Source organism: Poromitra crassiceps (assembly GCF_964638095.1).
Source record: "Poromitra crassiceps genome assembly, chromosome: 3".
Taxonomy (NCBI): Eukaryota; Metazoa; Chordata; class Actinopteri; order Beryciformes; family Melamphaidae; genus Poromitra; species Poromitra crassiceps.
In genome coordinates, this window is record NC_139625.1 from 73716680 (window position 1) to 73736696 (window position 20017).

The 20017-nt window shown below is 43.0% G+C and overlaps 1 protein-coding gene across 1 annotated transcript in view; it reads right to left on the reverse strand.

Annotated features, from left to right (window-relative positions):
* Window positions 1-2162: 2162 nt before the first annotated feature.
* LOC310772881 (nck-associated protein 5-like) overlaps window positions 2163-20017 on the reverse strand; it is a gene marked incomplete at both ends in the record, with an annotated part of 254349 nt that continues 236494 nt past the window's right edge. Inside the window, 3 exons of the mRNA XM_083632823.1 lie at window positions 2163-2462; window positions 18036-18199; window positions 19124-19256. Coding sequence (XP_083488949.1) covers window positions 2163-2462; window positions 18036-18199; window positions 19124-19256 — 597 coding nt within the window. The remainder of the gene's footprint in view (window positions 2463-18035; window positions 18200-19123; window positions 19257-20017) is intronic.

A 20017-nucleotide genomic window follows, 5' to 3' on the forward strand; every position in this document is an offset into this window, starting at 1 on the left:
GACTTTTTTATTTGAATAAGAACCCCCTAAAGACTTCCACATGCCATTTCAAACAGTAGACTTAAAACCTTGGTTGAATGATTGGCAAACACTTAACATTTGTTTTTGCTTTTCTTTTTTTCTCATTTGCATATATCAATCAGCAATGCCCATTCTGATATTAACTTATAGCACTTTTTATATACAACATAATTTACAACTGAAAGGAAAACTGAGGTTTGGACAGTTTAGGTATGCTATGCTACATGAGGCGCTATACCATTTGGATCTGGGAGTTTTTGCGTTAGGAACTATGAAAAGCAAAGATTACCTGTTGTTATTTGCATTTGTCAACAATTTTCTGTTGGCTGTAACTTTATTTTAATTCTTACAATCTATATTAGTCCAGTATGTTGAGTTCCCTGAGCTACCACCAGTGGCACTGGCTCCCGGGTGGTGTTCAATCCAGAAAGTTGGTCATTTACCAAAGTACCATTCAGACACCCAAACACCATAGAGTGACAGTATTCTCACGACAAGGTATAACACACATTAGTTTCAGTTGACATCATTCAAGAATTTGCTGCTAAAATGAGTTTTGTTAGCTGAATAGGGATGTGTCTGATAAGTTCAATAAGAATGTTTTCCACAGTTTTTCCTCTTTCTATTTCATTTTTGCCATTTTCAGCTGCGTAACAGCACTAAAGATATTACACAAAGACAAGATTGGCAGAAGGTTTTTAGCTTTAAATTACAGATGTTACTCATCTAACTTGGCTGCCATGGCAGTGAGGGCAACAAAGAAAACATTAAAATAATAACAAAAGCCCCCACTTTTACTGCTGGCAGTACTGCAACAGTACCACAGCAAAGTGGCCAAACTAATTGGGTAACAACTGTACTTTAAGTAATGGACACAACAGAGAATTTAACACCTCTGATCTCATATTCAATATGTATTCTGGTTTTATAAGGATATTGCTTCAAAAAAGAAGTAGACAAAGAGATCAACCAGTTATAAATATTGTGTTATTATTCTTCTCATGTCTATGGGTAGTGATGCCACAAGGCAATTTTCTGGGCATCTTAGATGGGCAATATACTTAGCAGCAAGAAGAAACAAAAATGAGACCTTGGAGTAAAAATCAAATTGAAATTTTCCTGGCAACAGGACGCTTCTATGCAATCAACGCAACAATCCTGAGGCAACTGTATGGCAATGTTGCCCATCAGGGTTGCCCAAAGAAGCTGCCCTGTGTATCACCCGGCGCTTTAATAAATGTTCACTTTACACTCCTTACAAACTTTGTACAGTATTTGTTACAGTGCAATGAAAAGAAGTTCCCCAGGATGGAGATATCAAGATAATAACTACAAAAATGCAAACAAATGTTGCGTATTGCTGTCCAGTCCGCCACACCCAGAGTCCAGGTAGGAAAATCCTGGTTTGTCTGTGCAGTCCGCCACACCCAGAGTCCAGGTAGGAAAATCCTGGTTTGTCTGTGCAGTCCGCCACACCCAGAGTCCAGGTAGGAAAGTCCTGGTTTGTCTGTGCAGTCCGCCACACCCAGAGTCCAGGTAGGAAAGTCCTGGTTTGGTTTTTACAGTTCAGGTTTCATCCTCATCTGTCCAGCTCCATTAAGTGCTTTGTGTTGTTTGTAGAGGGGAGGGGGGGTAGTCGAGTCTACTGTAAGTCAATTCCAAATTCCCAGTTTAACTCAAGACCAGGTCCAAAGGGATTCAAGATGAAGTCAAGACCGAAGCCAGAGCAAGTCGTGTCCAATTCAACATCAAGATGGGTGGAAAAAAACTTGAACCTTTCTTTCCAAATGCACAAATAATGCTTTGTGGATCATCAGAGATCTGCCTAAACAGAAGCATTAATCAATGCATAGAAGTTAGAATTTAGGTTAAAAAACAGGTCTAATAACGGTTTGTAGTGCTGGGCTTAGGGTTAACAAATAATGGTTAGGGTTAGGTCTTTAAACAATCAAAACATCAATCTCAGAAAATTTCTGAATAGGAAAACGCCGACATCCAAAGGTGGCTGAGACCGAGACGAGTCCGAGTCAAAATCAGGGACGGGACGAGACAAGTTGGAGCAGCGTGGTCTGGAGCCCTGCACCTGACACTGGAGGTCTGGAGCCCTGCACCTGACACTGGAGCGCGACACCCCGGGCTCTCTACACGTCGTTGGACCCCTGGCTGGTGCAGGAGGAGAAGCTGTCATACAGGGAGTCACTGAGGGAGCCCACAGGGTCGGCCCCGGGCTTGCCGGAGAGGTTGGAGGAGGAGGGCTGGTCCGCCTGGGGGCAGTCCTCCCCGCTCGGCCCCGCCCCACCATGGCCCCCTGACCCTGCATCGGGGTACAGGCTGCCGCTGCTGGAACCACTGTGGTTCCGCTTGTTCAGGGACTCCAGAGAGAGGCCCAGAGAGCCCGGCTGGTTCCCGCTGACTGCTGTCTTCTCCAGAGGAATCTCTTTCTGCACGAGAACATGGAAGATAGATCAATACAGAGCAAAACCAACATGTTGGATCTTATTCATCCAGTCCACATTTGTGACAGGGACTGGTGTTTTGGGTAACAAGTAGGCCAAGGCTAAGTTTTTTACCGATTATGAAAGTGCAGTGTCATACATTCAAATTAGAAAATACTTATGCTTATTTGAATGTTGGTCCTAAAAGCAACATTCAGAGAAAATCGCCCTGAAAGATGGTGAACAAGCTTGGTTTGCCCTGAACAAACTTAATTAGCTAACAAATTATTATTTGTATAAGTAAGTATTTGTATAAGTATTTATAGTGTTCCTAAAACTGTGGTTTGTTATATTGAGTGTGTTCTTCAACATCTAAACTTGCAATATGAAAAAACTTTTTTTTAAATCTTGATTTACCGGTATGCGATTTCACGGTTACTCCTTTCATCAGACCGGGTCACATATTACAGTTCAGTGAGGTAAAGTAGCTTGGTTATTCATTCAGTATACAGTATTAACTGGACTTGGTTCATGACAGAGACATGTGGTTTACTGTATCTGGCTTGGTTTAAGGTGAAGATGCAGGGTATACTGTCAGTAGTTTTTTCTGTTTCTTTCAACTCCAGGTGGAAAGGTTGTGATGAGTCTCAGATTCTTGCATGGCATTGACAGAGAAAGTGAGTCTGACATTGTGTGCCATAAAACTAATCTCTTTTGCAATGTTATGCTGCAAAGCAATTAGTGTGATGCCGCTTTGGAGCATGACAGTGATCCATATTGAGATGATTATCACGCTCAAGGAGCAGAAGTAGGCTCTGGAGAGTGGGCTGATGACGTGCATCTCTGGGAGTCTGGGCTCACCCACTCTCACTAGCTGTTTTGACACCGTGTATTGTTTGTCTTCTACAGCCTTTGGAGACAGTCTGCGTTATGGATTATCATAGTCAAGAGATGTGACTCTGGGTAAAAGGCATGTCTAAGAAATAAAACATGCAATATGCTGTCTTCACAAGTCTGTGTTTCAATTAGCAGAAACACTTTCAACCTGAACGCAATATCGCCAATTCCCCCTGCTGTCCCGGTCGTTGCTCCACCCCCTCTACTGATCTGGGGAGAGTTGTAGACTAGCACATGCTTCCTCCCATACATGTGCAGCCGCCAGCCGCTTCTTTTCACCTCACAGCGAGGGGTTTCACCAGCTGGATGTAGCACATGGGAGAATCACGTTATTTCCCTCAGTTCCACTCCCCCCGGACAGGCGTCCCAGCGGACCAGACGAGGCACTGGTGCAGCACATACCCTTAATCCGGCTTCCCACCTGCAGACACGGCCAATTGTGCCAGTATGGACGCCCGACCAAGCCGGAGATGAAAGTGGCACTCGAACCTGCAACACTCGTGTTGGTAGGCAGGGTCTCTACCACTGTGTTACATTAGCTATTTTGACACCATGTATTATTTGTCTTCTACACCCTTTGGAGACAGTCTGCGTTATGGATTATCACAGTCACGGATGTGACTCCGGGGGAAAAGGCATGTCTAAGAAATAAAAAATGCAATCCGAGCGGCTGTCTTCACAACTCTGTTTCAATTAGTAGAAAGGCTTTCATCCTGAGCGCACTAGAGAGGTGTCAGGTGTGACTGTGTGGAGTCTAGACAGTTCAAAAGGTGTTGGGACTGAGAAGTGATATTACTCTGGCTCTTTCCATTAAATCAGATTGTATCATTGCATCCGAGCCGCTCGGCCTTTCGAGGGCATTGGCTTCTGGGCAACTCGACAGTGATGTGTATCAACAACAAAGGTGCATACCAACCATGATACCAACAGGCACTAAGTGGCTGCTACCTCAGTCTTTTATGCTCGCATGATTGGGTTTTCTAAAGCACATTATAATGAACTATGAGTCAAATAACTACACCAACAAAAAGCAAACAGAAAATCCTCGCTGAAAGCAGGAGTGAGTTGATATTTGCGATTTTGCCAACTATTTGAGTATGGTATGAGATTTGTTTTGAACGCCTCAAGGGCCGTTTAGGAAGCCAGTTACTGTAGCGCTCAGCATCAAAACTCTTCCTCGGAGGCAGTAAACAACATTCTCTGGGTAGGTGCACTTTCCACAAGCAAGTCTTGTCTGGAAGCGGAGCGGCTATCTACATATGGGGTGAGTACACAGAGGTGCTAGGCAACCTGTGGGGACGCCACAACGTCCAGACCATTTAGCATTTCGCTGCGAGGTGTATCTCCCCTCGGACCTGAGCCCAGAATCACTCTGCACAACTCTGAGGCACGAACACACAAACACAGCTGCATCGCTAATAGAAATTTGAGTGCTGAAAGGGGGGGGACAAAAACTTCCACACTACACCTCCAGGCCTTCTTTGAACTTGTAAGTTAATCCAAATGTCTTCTACATAATATCTCATTATTTTCACGAGAGGAGGCATTACTCTAGCCAATCATACAATCATACCACACACAAGGTCCTTGTGTTGATTGCTTTATAAAGTTCCTTGCACCGATTTCATGTAATCCAAGTAAACAATCGATAAGATTTCAGTGAAATCAAGCTTCTTATTTCACATTTATCTTTGCATTTAGCTTCCTTACCGACTACTGTTATGAACATCCAGTTCCTCGTTTGTAAGATAAGAATGTGATACTGTAGGTTCACATACCTACACAATAATGGGATTTTTCTTATCATGATCTACACAGGCCTCTGTGTATATTACCATCTAAAGGAAGGTTTAACAGTAGCTGGTTTGGCAACCTGCTGTGTCAGCACCGCTGGTGTTTGCAGGGGCTTAGCGCCTTGCTCAAGGGCATGTTGGCAGTGTCAATGGGCACCATAGCGAAGCAGTAGTAGTTGTAGCCTTAGCCTTAGCATTATAATCCATTTTGATGAAAGGGAAATGGAGAGAGCCACAGCAAACAGAACAGAACGGTGGTTCTCCGTCTTGTCCTCGGGGCCTAGCTGCCCTGTTGGTTTTCTACCAGTTAGTTAATAGACCAATTAGGAGTGGACGTCACAGGGTTACGTCGCTGCAGTTGTGCATGCATCATGGTAACAGAAACTCTTGACTTGTAACAGAAATTTCTATGACAGCTGAACCGCTAGCTGTCACTTTCTGCATCCAGTTCAGCTCCGCCCACAAAATACGTAATCGCTGTTTACAAACATAAAAGAGGACTATGGAGTACCGCAGGGATGACATATTTTTGTGGGCTTAACCAGAAATCGCCGCCACTTTGGTTTGTCAGTGGAAAAGTCTATGGGGTTTTAGAATGGGGATTTCACTTAAATGCATAAAATAAGGTCTGTGATTAGCAAAAGTTTATGGGAACGCTAATTTGGGTTCAGCAGGATAACTTCACAAACGCTAATCACTCTTATGCCTTTTGAAGCGTTTTCTAAAAATCGCGTTTTAATTATCCTGCTGAACCAAAATTTGCATTCCCATAAACTTTTGTTAACCACAGACCTTATTTTATGCATTTAAATGAAATCCCCATAAAATTTTCCCCTGACGAACCCGGAAGACTCATTCCTGCGGTTCTCTATTGCATTCACATGGTGCTCCAGGTCAGCCCCTGTTTAGGTCACTGGAGTGACTGGAGCGACTGCACATGTATCAGAGGAAGCATGTGATAGTCTACTGGGACAGCAGAGGGAATTGGCGAAGTACAGAACAAACTTTATAAAAAAAGTATTCTGGCCGCATTGCATTGTGGACTATTGCAGCAACTGGTATCCTTGCCCGCGCACATGCAACCTAGCTCACTTTGAAATGTGACAGGAATCGTCAGCACAAAGATGAAAATAAGTGAAATATGATAGGAAGACTGTGAGGGAAAGGTAGATCAATTAAGTTTTTATTATTGAGCCTTAATAACAGACCCACATATCATCTTGCCAGCTTCCTTTGTTTTTCAAGCAAAACACTGGCGGCAGTAGACAGCTTTGATGTCAGTTAGCATCACCACCAAACAGCATTAGAGCTGGATTTGATAGCTGGCTTGTCCCCTGGCAGCACCGCTTATTATTCCGTAGACCACCACAGCTCATTTGCTGTCCTGTGTGCCGGGAGACGCTGGCAGAATCTGTTACAAGTCTTACTTTGGTAAATCTCCTCTTAGTTGGCGCACTCATACTGACAGTTCTAGGAACAATTGCGAGGTAACTAACAATCTAAAGGAAACATCAAACTATGAGCTACATTTCAAAATACAGTTCTATGAAAAGTAATCAACGTGAGAAGGAAATTATGGAAATTTGTGTTGAAAAATATAAAACTCAAATTCTGGTTTTGTATGATTTAAATTCTCTTTGAACCTTTGAACTCAAAAGCCGCCGGATGAAACGTTGCCTAACATGCTAAAATCCTATCAAGAGAATTAAGATGACCTGATATTTGAATTTTATATGTTCACATAGATTCATATATTCATTTATTTTCCAGAAAGTAAAAAAGTAAGCATACTAAGGGCCTCATTATTTTACTAAAACGCCACATTTAAGAGCTCAGAAGGGATTTCCTATCTTTGCTTCTTTCAGAGCAAAACCTGATAAGATAAACTCATAATTTGTGACTTATAATATTTGTACTGTATTTACTCAGAATAAGGTTTAGGTCTTCAAAGACATGGGGCCCTATCGTTGCAATCGGCGTAGAAACTGCGTTTAAGGCCTAGCGCTAGGCCGCCTAGCGCAGTTAGTGGGTGTGGACCAGCGCACTCGCTATCTTGGTATCGGTGCTACACGCAGCCTCAACCATTATAACCACGCCTTTTAAGCGTAAAATTATGCACATTCCGCTCATTGGAGAAGTGCAGTACGCTTGCCTTTTAAGCTCCAATTCCAGGAGAAATCCGGTAAAACCAGACAAAGCCAAGCCTCTGCCCCCCCCCTTCCTTCATCCCATCTGTCTGTCTCCATATATAGGCTATTATTCCATATTATTATGCTTCTCAAACCAATCTAACTGCAGTTTAAATACTGCAAGCATGTAAATACGCTACACTATAGCAAGATCAAAGTGAAAAGAATGTTCTAAATGCATCAGCTAGAAAAATATAGCCTATCCCTATGATGAGATTAGATTGGTGAAAGTTTGTCCAGAAAGATATTGTTTTCTCTCCCCTGCTGCAGGTAGAATGATGCACATAAATATACCCTACATTATGTAAAGTCATTGCATAAATGTGTTTTTATTGTAAAACTAAATGTGAAGTAGGGCCAAGTTATTGGAGCGGACATCACAGTATAGCACATGACAGTAGAAGCGCGTTCCGCTGTCACTTATCTAAATCACGTTAAATCGACAAGGGATATATATAGGCCCAGGATGACATATATGTTTCACATAGGGTGGTGTTTTCATTTCAATGTTTTATTTGGTCCAATATTGAAATGTTCTACAATTGCAGGTTGTGTTACCATTACACATTATTTAGATCGACCTTTTATATCTATTTCGGCTCATTTGGTTGCTATTTAGTAGCGAAATGGAGTACCACAATGCATGCTGGGACATGCCAGGCAGTGAACTTACAACTTCTTTTTCCTATGGGAAGTGTGTTGTGTCTGTCTAAGCGAGGGAGTCAGAGAGAGAGAGAAGGGTGACAGAGAAGAGGCAGAAGAGCGCTCCTCGCAACTGGCGCACTGAATAGGCCTGGTTTCAGAGAGAGACAGAGAAGGGTGACAGGGGAGAGGCAGAAGAGCGCTCCTCGCAACTGGTGCACTGAATAGGCCTGGTTTTCAAAAGTGCAAAGCGCTAAATTTACGCCAGTTGGGAAGATATCATTAGGCCGGCATTTAAGGCCGACACGCCCATTCTCGCCCATTCAGGGAGTGCGCCATGCCCATTCTGCCTAAAGCGCATTTGCCAGCGTAAAGCCATGTTGATATCTTCCCGAGGCAGGCGCAAGGCACGTTTTTTTGCGTTTAAGGCCCGTTTTAGCGCCGAAGGCCTATGGGAGAATAGGGGCCATGATGTACATAGGCTATATTACTTGGAATAAGACATGATGTACATAGGCTATATTACTCAGAATAAGGTTTAGGTCTTTAAAGACGATGTACATAGGCTATATTACTCAGAATAAGGTTTAGGTCTTTAAAGACGATGTACATAGGCTACATTACTCAGAATAAGGTTTAGATCTTTAAAGACGATGTACATAGGCTACATTACTCAGAATAAGGTTTAGATCTTTAAAGACGATGTACATAGGCTACATTACTCAGAATAAGGTTTAGATATTTAAAGACGATGTACATAGGCTACATTACTCAGAATAAGGTTTAGATCTTTAAAGACGATGTACATAGGCTACATTACTCAGAATAAGGTTTAGGTCTTTAAAGACGATGTACATAGGCTACATTACTCAGAATAAGGTTTAGGTCTTTAAAGACGATGTACATAGGCTACATTACTCAGAATAAGGTTTAGGTCTTTAAAGACGATGTACATAGGCTACATTACTCAGAATAAGGTTTAGGTCTTTAAAGACGATGTACATAGGCTATATTACTCAGAATAAGGTTTAGGTCTTTAAAGACGTTGTACATAGGCTATATTACTCAGAATAAGGTTTAGGTCTTTAAAGACGATGTACATAGGCTATATTACTCAGAATAAGGTTTAGGTTTTAGGTATAGGCTATATAGGTTTTAGGTATAGGCTACTATGATATTCAGCCCCACCATTGCTGCGGCTGCACAGCTGTTCCCCGACATCTCACATCCAAATGTAATCCCCGCCTGAAACTCCACTCCACTGGCAATGCCTCAGTGTGAAGTTGCATCATCTACGTTTGTCCAATTTTCCCAGTTATCATGCAAAGTTACATTGCCAAGAGCTGTTTTTAGCAGTGTTGAAATGTTTTATGGTGGATTCCACCTTTTAATATTAGCGTTCTCTTGCTGTGCTGCAACTTAACCTTCTCTAAAACTATTGTCTGCTTGAGAGGAAGGTGATATGCAAACTCTTAGCATATCAGACAAATACCGAAATATAAATGTAGCTATTGCATTACCTTGACATTTTGTAAAGTATGGTCATACAGTGCATTCACCACAGCAGTGTATTTTACAAGCCAGTTTGAGTGCTACACAAACTTGCCCTACTCAGGAGCCACATTGATCAAAAACAAATCATTGCAAGAGCCACCATCTAAAAAAAGTCCCTTTTCTCCCTTGAATTGTTCTGATTTTCATTTATTTATTTGTTTAAAAGAGCCACAACTACCCATAAAGGAGCCGCATGTGGCTCTAGAGCCTTGGATTGAGTATCACTGGAAAATGCTTGAAACGTGTTTGCCTTTCCAACAAGGCAAAGGGGCTGCTACAGTACTTTAAATACTCTACTTTGAATAATAATCATTTGTTTCTGATGTGTTTTTTCCACAAAACGTCTATTGCCAAACTCTACACAGACATCATTCTGCACAGTGAAGCTCAAACATTCAACTGTAGGAACAAGAAAAACATTATTTTTGACGTTAGGGGGTCTTTAAAGAATCTAAAATATGATATTGTTTTGATTTCTTTAAAAAAAGATTGGTCACTGTATAATTCCATTTGTGTTATTTCATAGATTTGATGCCTTTACTTTGATTCTAAAATGTGGAGAAAAAAAAACAAAAACATAAAAAATGTGGTGTCCAAACTTGAGACTGGCAGAGTATGTCTGGTTGGTGTCAGCTGTAAAAATCATAGTGTGGCCTCCAGAAGTGCAGAGGCTGCATGATGTGTGGATTGGGATCAGTGATTAGCACTGCGCTGTGACAGTGAAGAACAGTCTCTCCTCCGGCACCCTCTATATATCTCTGTCTGCTAGGAGTGGAGAGGAAAGAAAGGCAATGGCTGTCTTATCTGTGATTGGATTTGATTTTGGAGGAAGACAATTACCGGTGGATCGAACGTCCCCCCCTGTCCACAGGTCAACCCGCGGGTTCAGCCAGAATGAGGGCGCAACGGCGGCTGCACACGAAAGTGAGACCGCAGGCGGTCCTCTCTCCATGAGCTTGGAAACATGAACGGTTAAATTGGTTCTGCATCGCATGTCGGTAACGGGAAGTGTAAACTCAGTGGACTCAGTCTCAAAACCATATTGAAGGGCTCTTTTATTGTGATTTGAATGAGATGTTTGTTTCATTTTACCCTGCTGTTATCCATTTCTTCCTGTATATCCTGATGTACGAGTTATACAGATGCAGAAACGCAGGCATGTTTTTACACTACCAGTGACATTTTGGACACATGCATTTGTCTTTTTTTTTTTTTTTTAGCATTTTCCACATTTTAGAATAACTAGGCTCGCTGCGCGGGCTCATGGCCTCGCCCGCCCTGCAGCTCGCCCACTGTGCATCGCATAAATAGCTCGAACCACTACGCGGCCTCACCTGCTCTATGATATCGCTGATGACATCATCACGGATGACATCACTGATGACATCTTCACTGATGACATCACCACTGATGACATCATAACTGAACTTAGAGACCTTATTCGCTAACCCTGGACGGCACCATATTGTTGACATACCATCCTGCAGGCACAGCGCTGCAGCTGACAACTACAGTAGTAACAGCCTTATTGTCGTTTCTGTTCCATTACAAAATAGCGATGGTGATGACAGCAATAAAAACCCAAGAGTTGTTGTTTGTATGCTGCCATTAATGCCTGTAATAATAAACAAAAGAAAAAACGAGGTGAACAGACTTTGCTGTGAGGAGCTATCCACACATCTCCTGTGCTGACCTATCCTGCAGTCTCGCTCCCTTCACGTCTGTGGACGGTAGAGATAGAAACAAACCACGGGGACTATATTGCTGTTATTAATAACGCAGGTCACCATCCGAACACAACAGGAACGATACAGGTAACGCTAACGGCGGCTAGCTTCCTATAAACGCTGCTCTTACATAGGCTGTCACTTGAGAGCTGCATCGCTATGTCAACAACATGGCGGCGGTACATGAGTTACGTCAATCGAATAATGTCTATAGCCTCAGCCAGGAAGGATGACATCACTGATGACATCACATCATTAGGTAATTAGGGCAATCACCTAATTAAAAAATCTGGCCCCATCAGGTCACCAGCACGGGTGTTCTAGTCAGATGGAGAGCCTTAACGAGCCATACCAGCTGGCGGGGGCGGAGTTTCTGCTGGCAGATGAATGGGTGCAGGCAACATGGAGGGAAGGTAAACACTGTTCATATGTATACTACCCACATTCTAATGATACAAAGCTGGTTGAAATGCGGCAAAGTTTTCCTTTAAACAAATCAAAACTATCTTATATTTTAGATTGGAGCTGCCTTTTGCCTTGATGGAAAGGCAAATGTCTGGTATGACTGGTGAATTCTCAGTATGAAGATAGCAAGCTGTCTCGTCTTGTGTCTGTTGCAGGCTGGGCAGCTAACACCTACAGTAGTTTGCTGTCCAGCTAGAAGGATATAAAATAATTGGAGCGCTGTCACTTTGCCGCTGTCGGTTGAATTTCTCCATAAACTTGCCGAATCTCAACAGTGAGACAACAGCGAGACAACAGCGAGACAACCAGAGAGTTCAGCCAGGTTTCATGAAAAACTGGACTAGGTGTGTCTGGAAACTAATGTGCAGACCAAGACCAATCCATAATCTTAGTGGAAAAACCGTGCAGATGAAAGCTGTTTAATGTCTCAGCGATGCCTTTTGACTCTGCCATCACGCGGCAGATTTGATCCCAGGCCAGTGCGATGGGAGTTCCGACCATTCTATTTCTGGGTACATATTGTCTGACTCATGCCGGACGCTTCCTTGAGTTTAGCTGTTCTATCAGTTTGACGGGAACTCATGGGGAGCTGGACTTCCTGCTGTTGATATTTACTTTGACACTGATATGGTTTTGGTTGTCCTGTGGCATTATTTCAAATGACATGTCAACAGACAACAGGTAACAAGCTACTCCAAGCTCAGGGAGATGCTGATATGATGTCCTACAGTCATCTTTGGGCTGTGGCTAGACAAACCGCAGAAACCTCTCTACAGTACCTTCACACATTTTGAATCTACTGTATGCTAAATTCTAATGTTGTTTTTCCCCTGCCAGAAAGTTCTGGAGCAATCACTTTATCCCCTTCATGCAGAGGAAGAAAGTTGAAGTTACAGTAGCTATGCTACTGTAAGCAAACCAACTTTAATGTAGCTTGCTAGTACTGTAGTTATAAGGTCAACAATAGCTTGTTTTCCTACAGTATTTGATTTATATATTATTTGAGCATTGTTGTTTTTATGTCACTTAAATACACATCATCACATCAGTAATGATAACGGTAGTTACAATGACAATACCTACAGTACAAACATGTACACTTCTTTGTAAGCTCAAATTTTTGTTTTTTAGCCTATTATTTTCAGCTCGGCGCAATGACTGATGGGAAATCTTGCTAGTCAACTTCGTGAAGTGAAGAACAGTTATGGTAAATGGTAAATGGCCTGCATTTATATAGCGCTTTTATCCAAAGTGCTTTACAATCAGTAGATAGTCTACATTCACCCATTCATACACCGATGGCGGCAGGCTGCCACGCAGGGTGCCTACACACCATCGGGAGCAAGGAGGGTTGGGTGTCTTGCCCAGGGACACAACGACGGCAGCTGGGAGGGAGCGGGGATCGAGCCGCCAGCCCTTGCGTCATTGGCCGACCCGCTCTACCTCCTGAGCTAAAGCCGCCCCGGCTAGTTATCCAGTTCTTCCCTACAAAGTTCCCTTTGAACTGAGCATTTTTGCTCGCTACCGGTTGGAATCAGTTTGGAATGTCGTTTGGTCCAGGAAGTTCTGCGAATGAAGGCGGAGAGAGCACTAAGGATAGTGATAGTGAGAGTGATAGTGATAGTGAGAGTAATAGTGACATCATTAATAGTGAAAGTAATAGTGTCAAAACTGCTCCAAATGACATCATTACGACATCATTTGGTGCAGGAAGTTCTGCGAATGAACAGGGAGCTCTCGGTCCAGGCAAGATGGAGGAAAATTAAACATTGTTCGTATATATACTACTGATCTAGTAATGATACAAAGCTGGTTGAAAAGTAGCAAAGTGGCCCTTTAACAGTCAGTCCACTTCACAGCTAACTAGAGATCACAAAGAACCCTGAGTGTGAAGGGAAGAGATGCCCTTGGAAGTGAATGTGAGGGAAATAAGATGGAACGTGAGGACAGAGGAAACAATGTGTTTGGAGCGAGCCAATGGAGGAGAAAAGACAGACAAAGAAACTGAAAGAACGACAAGTGGGAGAAAGAGAGACAGAAAGGAGAGGATAGGAGGAGGGGGGGGGGGGGTGGGGTGGAGGGGGGTGGTGGGGGTGGAGGCGGGGCTGTCAGGTGCTGTCAGGATGATGAATGGGAGGCCAGCCCGGGCCATGAGGGCCCTGATGGGAGCCGGCGAGCTTTACATCACTCTCCTGAGTGTTTGTGAAAGGTTATTAAAGGCACTTAAATCACCGGCCAGTGACACCGGCCCCGCCACCCGCCGCCAAACTTCCCCAAAGCCGGTGACAACGTCCCCCAATGGAAAGCTGGCTCGCGCCAACAAAGGGAAGCGGTCGCGTACGTTTGGACACGCGCTGTCACGGGTGAGGAGGTGGCTGCCGTGTGGGCGGATTGTCTTTTTCAACAGAATAACGTGGGGTAAATGGGTTCTACAGCGGTCCTTCATCATTACGGCTGCTTCACAGCCGACCATAGTACCTATATCTAACACCGGGAAAAGCAGCCTTCATCTCCATTGCATTGAAGAGGTACAATGTTGATAGAATGCTTTTACATGTTTGGATATTAGCTGACACTCACATGTAAAGTGACTCAGGTCAAGGGTTGACTATCTTGCTGAAGAACACTTTGACAGGTTGGGACACACGGCTGTTTTATGGGGATTGAACCCGTGACCTTTCCGTTTCATTGTAGAGTCCCTGTTAAGCGCTAGGCTACTCGCGCTGCCCTGGGAGATGTACCGCATCCAATGAGATGACAGGCAGGTTTGAGGAGGAGGCAAACAGGGCTTGATGTGTTGTTTTGTGTCTTGCGTGTCAGCTAATGGGCTTGTGCTTGCAGGTTGGCTGCACAGCATCTCTGCGCTGCCTTTTCCACCGGGACTCGCCTCAAAATACAAATCCTGCTTTTCACGCGAGTCTCACTTCCAACTCAACTGCATCACAGCAAAGGGCTGAGGCGTGTGTTCCAACCTCCTTTCTGTGTGGAGTTTGCATGTTCTCCCCGTGATTGCGTGGGTTGCCGCCGGGAACCCCGCCGGTTTCCTCCCACAAACATGTTGTGTTTGTGTAATATCGCAATGTAATCTAATAAAATGTGTCGTATGTATATGATGTGTGTAAGCTAAGCTATGTTGTGTGTCTGTGATGACGCTATGTAAAGCTTGTGTGGTAAGGGGTTATAAACATAACTGAACTGAACTTTGTAAAATGGAGACTCTGCCACACATCATAACACAACACTTGATTTGAAATTCTCCTTTTGCCAACTCCCCTCCGAGGTCAGAGCGCAGCCTTGGATGTGGAGCGACGCCCTTGAAGCTGGGAGGGATTCGGTGTCTTGCTCAAGGACACTCCAACAGGGTGGTGGTTACTTCACCAACACGGAGCCTCGAATCTCAGTCCTCCCTTTCAAGGATTGTTTCCCTGCTCGCTAGACCCCCCTGATCGCTACACCACCCTGCTGCCAAAATGCATCTCAGCCACATTTGTCACTTTCTCTCAGATAATGAAAAATAATGGTCAAACGAAAGCAGCTCTCGGCGCCTGCAATCTGGCTCCAAAAGAGGCTGCCCTTGCTACAGCGGATCCAATCTAACACAACTAAAACACATTAAAATACAATACATTAGAGTGCAATAAAAGTTGGAGCTGTAAGTATATTCTAAAAACTTTAAAATGGCGTGTAATTATTCTAATTTATGAGTGTAAATGCCTGGTAATCAATCTACTGTAGATCCGCTCCTGGTGTAGCACAGAAAGCTCCAATATGCTGCCATAGGTCAAGAACAAAATCTATTCACCTATTTATTTAAAAAATAAATACAAATAAATAAAAAATACGCTCACACAATCCTTTTTTGAAATTGTGTTGAGCCAGATTTGTTTTTTTCGGATTATGGATTTGATATGGATTTTTGTGTCAGGGCAGGTGTTGGGTGCAGCAGTGGAGCAAGAGAGGAGGGTTTGGCTTGTCTGGGAAGATATTCCACAGAGTCAGGCAGGCCAGGCTGGAGGCCATTTCATGCTCTCTGATCCTCATTTGTCATTCAGCGAGTTAAATACGGCAAATACCCCCTGACATAGGAGGGTGAGCTGATCCAAATACCCCCTGACATAGGAGGCTGAGCCAATCCAAATACCCCCTGACATAGGAGGCTGAGCCGATCCAAATACCCCCTGACATAGGAGGGTGAGCCGATCCAAATACCCCCTGACATAGGAGGGTGAGCTGATCCAAATACCCCCTGACATAGGAGGCTGAGCCAATCCAAATACCCCCTGACATAGGAGGCTGAGCCGATCCAAATACCCCCTGACATAGGAGGGTGAGCCGATCCAAATACCCCGACATAGGAGGGTGAGCCAATCCAAATACCCCCTGACATAGGAGGCTGAGCCGATCCAAATACCCCTGACATAGGAGGGTGAGCCGATCCAAAGCAATTAGGCAACCCCAACTTCTAGGAACATTTGTGAGCAATTCCAAAGAGCGTGAAAAGAAAACCTCGGAGCGTGTGTGGGATTTAGTGACTTTGCTCGTGGCTTTGGCAAACAGTGAAAGGTAAACCCGACATTGCAGCTCAACAGTTGTGTGACGGTTAGAGTCTCCTTGCCGAAGTCTATGACATATATACAGGAGAAGTGAGAATTCGGTTTATTCAACTTGGAGCAAAATTATGCGAAACCTGTGACAGTGTGTGTGTCTATATCCTGGGAAGACTCACTGAGGGCAGGTGCTGTTTTTCTCTCACACACACACACACACACACACACACACACACACACACACACACACACACACACACACACACACACACACACACACACACACACACACAAAGTTGCTCATGTCAGGAGCTGCCTGGCTTTTAAACTTTTTAAAACTGCCTGGATGGAGTTCCATCATACGCCATGAAATAATGAAATCGATTTATTCTTGAGCAATCAACATAGAACAGATGGACCACATTATCCGCTGCATATGGCATATTGAGGCAGAACGATCAATGAGAGTTAGTCCAAGGTTAAAATGTAGTAATAATTATTGCATCGCCATTGTCCTCATAATAACAGTACAGGGCCCTCCTCAGTGTTATGGCCTTTTTGCTTTTTTGCATTGTTAACGCATACTGTTTCACTAACACTTTTTTTTGCATGTTTTTAGCGGGGGGTTCCTATCTAGAGGAAACCCCAGGGGAACAGGGGGAGAACATGCAAACTCCACACAGAAAGGCCCTTTTGACGAGCCCACCTGGGCAGTAGGCACTGTGCCGAGGACATGAGGATGGGGACACACCCTCAACGCCCACAGCATCCCAGGCGGGAATCGAACCCAGGAACTTCTTGCTGTGAGGCGACAGCGCTACCACTGCGCCACTGCACCACCGTTTCGGTAACGCTTTCTATGAAGGTCATGTCTATAATGCATTATGAGCACATTCATAAGACATCACAATGCCTTTAAGACTTTATGAAATGTTTATAATCATGCATGGCAACTTATAACAATGTTTATAAAGTATTATAAGTGGTGGACATAATGTATTATAAGGTTAGCATTCATGTTTTATATCGTCATACCAAAGTGACAACAGTGTTTGAAAGAACAATCTTTTTTGTTTTACACTTTACTTAGAGCCAATAAATACTGCTCATAAGTCCTCATAACTGTCTTATTGTATCATACAATTACTAATAAGCTTATAGTGCTGTCACTTTACTTAAAGCTCACAAGGTCATGCTATGGTATATTATTGATGTTTAATAGAATACAATGTCCACCACTTATAATATGTTATAAGCATTGTTATAAGTTGCCATGCATGATTATAAAGATTTATGGGTTTTATAAAGCATTATAAATTAATTATAATGGGGTATAGACGCACGGTCTGATCAAAGGGAGAGTAACAAGTAGACAACCGTGAAATCACACAAATCAAGATCAACGTTTTTTCCCCCCCTCCCCTCTTTTTATATTACGCAAGTTTAGATTTTGAAGAACACACTCAGTATATCAGACAACAGTTTTAGGATCACTAAATACTTATAATTTGTTAGCAAACTAAACTTGTTCAGGACAAACCAAGCTTGTTCCCCAACTTTCAGGGTGATTTTCTCTGAATGGTGATTTTAGGACCAACATTCAAATAAGCATATCGCCTTCAACTATTTTCAGATTTCAATGTAGGGCATATCACATCATCATTATGCACTTTCATAATCTGTAAAAAGCTGAAAAAGGACCTTGGTATACTTGTTACCCAAACACCAGTCTGCCACAAACCGCTACAAGTGGTCCAATACTCACGCTGAGTCTCTCCCCTGCCTTGCCGTCTAAGGATGTCTCTTTGTGCAACAGGTTGTACTGGGAGATCCTCCTGCTCTCCTTCTCCAGATGTGGAAACATCTCATGTTGGTAGAAGTCCATGATGATGACACTACTCCTCGTCAGCGTCTCCTCATTCTGCTCCACTGTGGAGGGAAGAGTTTTAAGATCACTGCATTGCATTATGGGATATTGAGGGTACTGGTGGTATTGGCCTGATATCAGACTGAATTGTCAACTCGTTACAATCCATTTCCTTCTTCATTCTGACATTGATTTCCATGAGGGGGATCCCCAGGAAGGACTCCATTTGGCCTGGTTGTGGTGGCTATTGTCAGGATTGTCTCAGAGAGCCTGTTTAAAGCCCCCCTCCAGTCCGTTTTCCATACTTGTTTCACGGTGCTGTAACAACGCACGTCACCAATTGTGCCAATACAAAGAGCTTAGATAAGAACCGAAGCCTAATAGTTTCTACCACTCATGTTCCACTGCAACATAATGACTGCATGCGCTGTTGTAAAAGAAGCAAAACAGCTTCTCATCTTGTCTTCAGCATACTCTTCGTCTGCGATAAAACGGAAGTAGCGGCCATACTCTTTCCAGTCATATCTCCTCATAGTTGACTTTTTTTTTTTTTTTGCTCTGTGAATGTGTACATTTCGAAAAGCATTGTATTCATGTCTGCATCTATGGCCATCACCATAAGAGCAGACATAATAATGTGTTAATTCCACTACAGGAGAGACTTGATGTTCTCTGAAATTAGGTGGGGGAAAAATACGTGCATATATCGGTATCGGCAATCGGCCAAAAGAGTGAGAAAACGACGGGATATCGTCAAAAAATCCAATATCGTGCATCTCTAATAGTAATGTATAAGGAAAAGAAAGGGAAATAAATAAGGAAAGAAAGAAATAAGTGACAAGACAATAGTATATTTTTTAAGAGCGTAAGACATTATTCTGTACAATTCCATGTTTACAGCGGGCTGGAAACGGCCGAGGAAATTTCATGTAGGCCTATATCACTGGACAAATGTGTGAGAATGAGAATGAGAATGTAATGCTGACCTGAAGTGCTCCTCTTGGTTCTGTGGATCAGGGTCTTGTGCGGCGAGCCCAGCGTGCTTCCACTGCTCTCGGGTTCAGTCTCGGTGTCGCTGCTGCTGCTGCCCGAGTACAGGCACACTCTCAAGGTCTGCTCCTGTTTACAGCCAACAGTACCAACACACACATGAAATATTTACAAAGACAGAGCTGTGGACTGGAGGGGAATAAAAAGATGGGTAAGCTATAGGGCTGGGCTATATGGTAGAAATCAATGTCACGATAATCATAAGTTTTGAGTTTTCTCGAGATCATCATGATATGGTTCATGTTTGCAAAATCACGTTAAATAATCAAATGACAGTAATGTTCATTTCATTGAACCGAATGGTAATGTTAGGTGTGATGTCAAACAAAACAGAAATATTCAAATAAGATTTCTTGCATATATAATTTTATGAGAGCTTGTCAACATCAATTTCGACAGCATAAATGTGTCACAACATTAAAATATCTTCATCCCATCACGATATGATTCCACTGATAATGATATGATAACCTATAATATTGAATTATTGCCCAGCGGTAGTAAGCTGTGTGGAATCTAAACAACAACAACAAGAACAACAACAACAATCTATCTTGGGACACCTTTTTGTGCAGGATGGTATTTTGTTACTTTCCAATAAACAACACCATCCCTTTGGACATTAGATTCTCATTTTGAATTTTTAGAAGGTTGTCTCATATTTAGACCTAAAAAAACTATGCTATTTTAAAAATGTATACTTTTTCCAGGCCTCAATTATTTAGATGATGCATTTTTTTTTTTACTTTTACTCAATGCTGAGAAGTAGCTGACTCAACCTCATGTGTTATGACTCAGCTTAATGCCAAAAACTTCAAATTGCAGTAGAA